Source organism: Ammospiza caudacuta, chromosome 4 (assembly GCF_027887145.1).
Source record: "Ammospiza caudacuta isolate bAmmCau1 chromosome 4, bAmmCau1.pri, whole genome shotgun sequence".
NCBI classification, from domain to species: domain Eukaryota; kingdom Metazoa; phylum Chordata; class Aves; order Passeriformes; family Passerellidae; genus Ammospiza; species Ammospiza caudacuta.
The window spans coordinates 71,125,087-71,132,413 of NC_080596.1; the positions used below are offsets into that span (position 1 = coordinate 71,125,087).

General features: G+C 59.3%; 1 protein-coding gene across 2 annotated transcripts; it reads right to left on the reverse strand.

Annotated features, from left to right (window-relative positions):
• Positions 1–142: 142 nt before the first annotated feature.
• On the reverse strand, positions 143–7,327 carry SMYD5 (SMYD family member 5). Of its 2 annotated transcripts, none has more exons than XM_058803883.1 (13): positions 7,195–7,327; positions 6,464–6,572; positions 5,702–5,841; positions 5,403–5,524; positions 4,730–4,799; positions 4,471–4,575; positions 3,969–4,031; positions 3,745–3,815; positions 3,011–3,117; positions 2,736–2,792; positions 2,427–2,521; positions 2,096–2,166; positions 143–1,595 (listed from the first exon to the last, which is right to left on the reverse strand). In XM_058803883.1, the coding sequence occupies exons 1-13, from the start codon at positions 7,300–7,302 to the stop codon at positions 1,457–1,459; spliced, it is 1,257 nt and encodes a 418-aa protein (XP_058659866.1). In that variant the 5' UTR covers positions 7,303–7,327; the 3' UTR covers positions 143–1,456. The 2 variants fall into 2 exon arrangements, with proteins under 2 accessions (XP_058659866.1, XP_058659867.1); XM_058803884.1 differs by lacking the exon at positions 7,195–7,327 and adding an exon at positions 6,750–6,815.

Genomic DNA, 7,327 nt, shown 5'->3' on the forward strand with positions numbered 1-7,327 from the left:
CAGCAATCAGCAGATGAAGGGATAAATTTAATCCTTAGATTTTTTCCTAGTAAAATTCTCCAAGTACCTCCTGCAGCTGGGGCAGGGCTCAGTCAGAGCCTCATGGGACAGCACAGCCTCTAGCAGGGGTGGGCTGGTCACAAATCCAGTTGCACAGGTGTCTGTTCCTTCAGCCCCATGTCCCCACAGCACCAGCCCCTGGCTCACAGCCCTCTGTGCACCCAGCAATACAAAGCACAGGTCCCAGCTGTCACCAGTCTCGGTTTATTAGGAACACTGAAGGGGATGTGGCCCAGGACGGATGGGGACAAGCAGCAGGAGGCAGGGCTGGCAGTGATGGCAGTGCCACAGGTGTGCCACCCTCGGTCCCACAGTCCAGCTGCCACGGACACGGCAGCAGGAACACAGCTCCCCAAAATCCATGGAGGGAGGAAAAAACCCTGGGTGCATCCCTGACCTGCTGCCTGTCTGTCACTTGGAGCCACTGTCCCTCCAGCCACATGATCTGCACACAGGGACAACACTGTGTGGCCTTGAGGGTGGCACATGGGATGGATGACAAGGCGACATCCAGGGGGGCCACTCTGCACTGGCACATCTCCATGTGGGAGCACTGGGTGCAGGGAAGCACCCAGCACATGCTGCACCCCCGGGCACATCGTTGTCCCACGGCCAAAATGTCTTCTGGGTTTGGGATGACACCCAGCCCATGTCAGCTCCCGGCCGTTCTCCATCCCCACACGCTCCTGCAGTCGCTGCCCGGGGCTCTGTGACACGGGAAGGATGGGCCGAGCTGGGAAGGAGGTGTCTGCAGGGTCAGCTCTGCTCCCCCTGCTGGACTGGAGCTCCGGGCCACCCTCCGAGGCATCCCCTGAGATCCTGCTGCCCCTCACTGCTGGCCAAGGCATGGGATGGAGGATATAGAAGGGCCCCAGCTCCATAGTGTGTAGATAGTGCTAATATGGACATTAAATAGTACCCTCGTGCACAGACACACGGACACACACACACACACATTGCCCTCGTCCCTGCAGGGTGGGAAGGACAAGCTCCTCCACATCACAGCCTGCACAGACACAGCAGAGCCACCTCACAGGTGACCAGCTGGTGTCCCAGGGGCTGGCTGGACCCCACTCTCCTCCAGCCTCCCCTGCAAGCACCAGCCAGCCCCACCGGGCACTGGGATGTACTGGAGGGCCACTGGCTCACAGCTTGTCCTGGCAGGGAGGACAGGGACAGCCTGACACACACACACAGGCACAGGGACAACACGGACAGGCGGGAGCAGGGCCTGCCTCCGGCTCCCGGCCGCCCCGCTCCAGCACCTGGGCACGCGGCCCCGCCCGACCCCACAACACAACCCTGTTCTAAATTAAAGCTGCTGCCTCCTGAAGGAGCCTCCAGGTCCTTCCCTTCCCATCCCATCCCTTCCCTCTCCTCTGGCCCGGGGCCAGGATCACACATCAGTCATCTCATCCTCCAGCTCCGCATCGTCCGTCTCTCCTTCGCCTTCCTCCTCTTCATCAGACGTCACGTCGGCGTCGTCGGCTTGTGCGAGGCACTTGGGACACGAGCAGGTGAACAGGTAGTTCTCCCTGCAGGGGGCAGGCAGGAGACAGAGGCATGGTGTGCACACAGCCACACTCCCACACTGCTGCTGGCCAGGGGTGAGGGCTCAATGTGTCACACCCAGAGCAGTCTGGGGGTCCCATCCTGCTGGCTCGGGCAGGGTAAAGGTACCCCAGGTGGAGAGGGGGATTTCTCAGCCCCACAGGGGTGATGGGACAGGGGGACAGTGACCCCAGCAGGAACCCCTACCCTTAAGGGACAGAGAAGGAAAAGGAAGGGTCTGCCGGTGTAAGCCTGCACAGAGAGGGGGGAACCCAAATCCTACAATACATTACAAGGAGCTCAAAGCACCAGAAGCACCACGTGCTGCACACACCCCATGCCATGAGCTCACTGAAGTTCACAGCAGCCCATGCACAGCCACATCCCAAGACACACACAGCCCTGGGGTGGAGATGCTGCCCTGATGGATATTTGGGGTGTCAAGGGGTGTGAGGTCCCCCAGGTAGCCCCAGGCAGCCCCTACCTGAGTATCTTGTTGCGGCTGTGTCTGCTCCGCTCCCTCTGACAGCAGTCTAAGTAACTGATGCAGATTTCCTGGCAGCAAACAGAAATGGGCTGGGCTCAGAATCGCTCTCCATGACCCCAAAGCAGCAAGATTTGCCCCAGTCCCTCTCAGAATCAGGCAGAAACAGGGGGTCTGTCAGCCCCTACATGGGATGGGGATTGAATTCCTCTGTCAAGATGATGCAGGACACAGGAGGTTTTGGGGCTGCGTCCATGGAAGATGTAGGGGACACAGGGATGATGCCAAGGTGTGATGTCACCTCAGGGCCACCCAGGCCCTGCTGTCTCACCTCTCCTGCTTCGATGTCCTCCAGAGCAGTGAGATGCAGGAGGAAGTTGTTTTCTGGGAAGGATGTCTCAGCATTGGGGATGCAGCTGTGGTTACCTACGGGCGACACAACCTCTGCTAAATGCCTCAGTGGCTCCTGGACCCACATCACATCTGAGTGCATCCAAGGCAGGACTGGCCATTCCACAGCTGGGCAAAGTGCCAGGGAACACCCAGAGCAGTACCCTCCCCATCCCACAGATGGCAAGCACAAACCCCTTTCTCCCAGCCTAGCACGGGCCATTTCCCTCGCAGTCCTTGTGTTACTTACAGCAGCTCTGCAGCACGTAGAGCCCTGATCCCTCGCAGTTGAGGAACTCTCCCGACTCTGCAGCACAGAGAGAGGGGTTAGAGCTCTGCATGGGCCCTTCCAGCTCTTCCACACACAAGCACAAGCAATGTCCATCAACACAATCACCCACAGCCAGCAGGGCCTGGGTGCTGCAGGGGGATCTCCCAAGAGCCTTTCCCTCCCCCAGGGAGGGGATGGAGGACAAGGATTCCCATCCTGGTGCCTGCCCTGTCCCTGCCCCCTCAGAGGCTCACCCTTCTCAATGTCCTTATAGAGCTGGTCGATGAAGGCGTCCAGCTCCTCCCGCTCCAGCATGGGCAGGTCCAGAGCATCGCACGCGTGCACCCACTGGCTCAGGGAGCTGGGGGAACAGGGGACATGGCACAGTGCCACAGGGCCCGGGGAACAGGGGACATGGCACAGTGCCACAGGGCCCGGGGAACAGGGGACATGGCACTGCCACAGGGCCTGGGGAGCAGTGGGACACTGCCACAGGGCCTGGGGAGCAGTGGGACACTGACACAGTGCCACAGTGCCTGGGGAGCAGTGGGACACTGACACAGTGCCACAGTGCTTAGCGAGCAATGGGGCAGTGACACAGTGGCACAGTGCCTGGGGAGCAGTGGGACACTGTCACAATCCCAGGGGAGCAGTGGGACACTGACACGGTGCCACGGTGCTTGGGGAGCAGTGGGACACTGTCACAGTGCCACAGGGCTTGGGGAGCAGTGGGACAGTGCCACAGTGCTGTCAGAAACAGTAGGACATTTCTACAGTCCCACAATGCTCTCAGCACCTGGTGGGACCTCACAGAGGGGATCCAAGGTGGCCCAGAGCAGCCAAGGTCTGACACAAGGATGTGAAAGGATTTGACACAGCCAAGATGAAGTTATTTTTAAGTCTGCCCCTCTCTCCCCATGTCTAAATCCAGCCACTGACATTGCACACCTGCACTGCCAGGCAAGGAGCACCCACAAAGCCCCATTACCTGGTTCCTATGCCTTGGCCATTGGTCCCGACGAGGGCAAAGAGGGATCGGAAGCCCTCTGGAGTGAACCACTGCAGGAGGGACAGACAGAGGAACTGAGGAGCCTGCAGGAGCACCTCGCTCTGCAATGCTTCAGGAAGCTTTGGGGGAAGCAAGGGACCAGCAGAGTCCCAGGGAAACCCTGGCCAATGCTCCTGGGCTGTCTGGGAGGCAGATCCACTCACCCTGCTGAGATATTCATCATAAAGAGCCTCAGTGAAGAGCAGGCGCAGCAGCTCCAGCTGGCCCTGGCAGGACACAGAGCACGGTCAGGGTGGGGGTGCTGTGGGTGCCAGCCCTGGGGTGAGGCTGAGCCCAGCCCAGGCCAAAGGCTCTGGAAGGATTCAGGCTCCCCAGCCTGCCCTGCATGGCTGGAGGCTGCTGGACTCACAGCCATGAAATCCACCCATCTTAGCAGCAAAAGCCACCCACTCAGCAGCTAAATATCACACTGTCCCAGCCAACAGCAGGAACATCTCCCCCACAGGAAGGAGCAGCATATCCCATGAAAGCATCACAAGGCCAAAACCCTCTAAGCAACCACTTCCTCACTGTCAGGGCCCTCCCTTTTAGCCTGGAGTTCCCAGTGTTTCCTATCCCTGCTCTAATGAGGCTTTTGCATCTGTGGGCTCACAAACACAGGCAGGAGAAGGAAGGCTCGAGGACTGAAGAGCTGCTGGATCTTACCTTAAATTTGTCCCCCAGCAGCTTGTGCACAATCTCCTCTTCTTCATTTGCTGTCTTGTTGCAGAACTGGGAGAAGGTCTTGATCCACCACTCCTTGTCTTTAGCCTGGCAAAATAATCAAGCAGAGGCATTGCACCAACACCACTTTCCTCCCCAGCCCAGAGAGAGGGAGGATTGTCACAATAAATGCTGAGAAAGCCAGGCCAAGGAAACCTTGGGAATAACATCCACAGTGGGATAACAAAACCACCCAGTGTACCTGTTTGATGGTGGCGACCATCCTGGCCATCAGCATGATGCTGGAGGTCTCTGGAGGGTAATGCATGTTTCTGTGGGATTAAAATGGAGAAGAGATGAGCAGATCGGGGCTGGCATGGGAATGAAAAGCTGAGAGAGGCAGAAACAGCTGCCATAGGTGTGGCCAGGCCTGCACTGATCCAGCACACCAAAGTGCTCAGTGCAGCATTGCTGTGTGGGGACCCAGTGGAGAGAAACCTGCACCCACCTTCTTGCCCCACCCATACAAACAATCCCCCTCCATCCTGCTCACTCTGCTGGGGCTTGGGACAAGATTTCAGTCAGGGATGTTGCTTATCCCCTTGGGAACCATTTCTTTTGAAAGCAGGGACAGAAACAGGCCCATGGGATGCTACAAGAAGGATCTCCCAGAGGCTGGAGATCTACAGGAGCACCATAAAGCTGCAGGAGTGAGGGATGTGCATAGCTCAGTGCTTTGTAGCTCGTTAGTGGGAGAAAGATAAGGAGTGCTCAGCTGTGTGTCTAAACCCTTGGGCTGCCAACATCACAACACCCCACCAGGAGAAAGAGCTGGGCAGTGTCCCACAGCCACCCCCACCCTCCAGCACAGCAAGGAGCCAGCCCAGGAGAGCCACCTCCCTTGCCCATGGAGCCACAGGCAGGTCAGGCCCTACCTCCATGCCTCCTGCAGCTTGTTGAGGGGGTGTGTGGGGTCATCCCGGGACGGGCCGAGGCACAGGACCTGGTGGTACTGCTCCAGAGCTGCCTGCCTGCACTCTGCACTGCAGTATGTCACCTAGAGCAAGGGGACAGCGCTGGCATTGTGGCAGCAGGAAAGGGGCTCCTAGATCTGTGCCCCCTCCCTGACCAGCAGAGCCCTGGCTCTGGAAAGGCAGACAGCACAAGAGCCCAGCTGGATGGGAAGGAGTCAAGGATCCCAAGGAGAGCACGGTCCCTCCTGGCAGAGCCGTACCTGGCAGCGGGGACACTGCTGGTGCAGGTCCTTCCTGATGCTGCACTGCTCCGGGTGAGGCAGCACCAGGGAGCTCTTCCCCAGCAGGCGCTGGGCGTTCTCCTCCGCCGTCTCCAGAGCCCGCAGGCAGTGATCACAGGCTGTGGGGACACAAGGGGTGGAGGGAGGGATGGAGGGAGGGAGGGAGGGAGGGAGGGAGGGATGGATGGATGGATGGATGGATGGATGGATGGATGGATGGATGGATGGATGGATGGATGCCACAGGAAAGCCTTTGGAAAGCAAAGTGGATGGATGGATGGATGGATGGATGGATGGATGGATGGATGGATGGATGGATGGATGGATGGATGGATGCCACAGGAAAGCCTTTGGAAAGCAAAGTAACCAGAACCCAGGGCAAGGCAACACAACTGGTACCAACACCAGAGAGGAACAAGGGGATGGGGCTTGGAGCAACCTGGGTTAGGGCAAGATGTCCCTGCCCATGCTAGTAAGAAATATGATCTTTCCAACCCAACCCATTCCAAGATTCTATAGGGGCACCTAGCACATTCCTCCAGAGTGATGGAAGTCACCACCCCTCAGATGACACCCGAACTTGTCAACAGTTTAGTGCAAAGGCAGAAAAGGCAGCAGGACCACCTTTACAGAGGCACTACGACAAACCCAAACCCTTCCCTTGATACCCCTGCGGTCCAGCGGTCACCCCACCGGACAGGTGCCAGGGATGGGGACATGCCACCAGCGCCGGCCGCTCACCTCGGTAGTTGTACAGGGCATTCCAGAGGAACTGCGATGACACCACCGGCCTCTCCACGAACACTGTTTCCCCTTTGCGGATGTTTCTGGTGGCGAACAAGCCCTTTCCCTGCCGAGGGACAACCGCGGGTCAGGGACGCGCCCGAAGCCGAGTCATACCCGGGAGCTGAGCTGAGGGAATCCCTCCATTCCCTCCATCCCCGCGGGATTTTACTCGCTGTGCCCCCAGGCTGGGCGGGAGGGGAAGGGAGGGACCCTCACGGAGGGCACACCGCGGGCTGCTCACCTTGGCGCTGCTGATGAACCGCGCCTCCGCCGCAGCCCCGGCGTGTGGCCCCGCCGCGGCCGCCATCTTCGGGCGGCGACTTCCCCGCCCTGACCCTCCGGGCAGCGCCTCTTCCTCTTCCTCCTCCTCCTCCTCCTCCTCTTCCTCCTCCTCCTCCTCCGCCCCCTGCGCCCCTCAGGGGTCCGCGCTCGCCATCGCCCCCCTCAGCCACGGGGCGCGGGCCCGGCGGCCATCTTGGCCCCCCTTCCACAGCCCCCGGTCAGCGTCTGAAAACAGCGCCAAAACACCCCCAAACAGCGCCAAAACACCCCAAAACGGGGCCGGGGCGCTGCCGCTGCCACCCCAAACCGTGCAGGAGTTTGCGGTCTCTCCCCAGTCAGTTATTATTATTTAATGGTAGAGGAATAGCTGTCACAGCCCTGTCAGGCACAAGTTCCCCCCTCACCTTGAGGTCTCCCCTCGGGGAGTGAGGAGGCATCGCCCACTGTCCTGCGCACCCAAAACTGGCCCGACTTTTCCCAAAAAAGCCTTCAAAATACACTACTGTGGCCATTCTGCCCTCGCTACCTCCTGCTTGG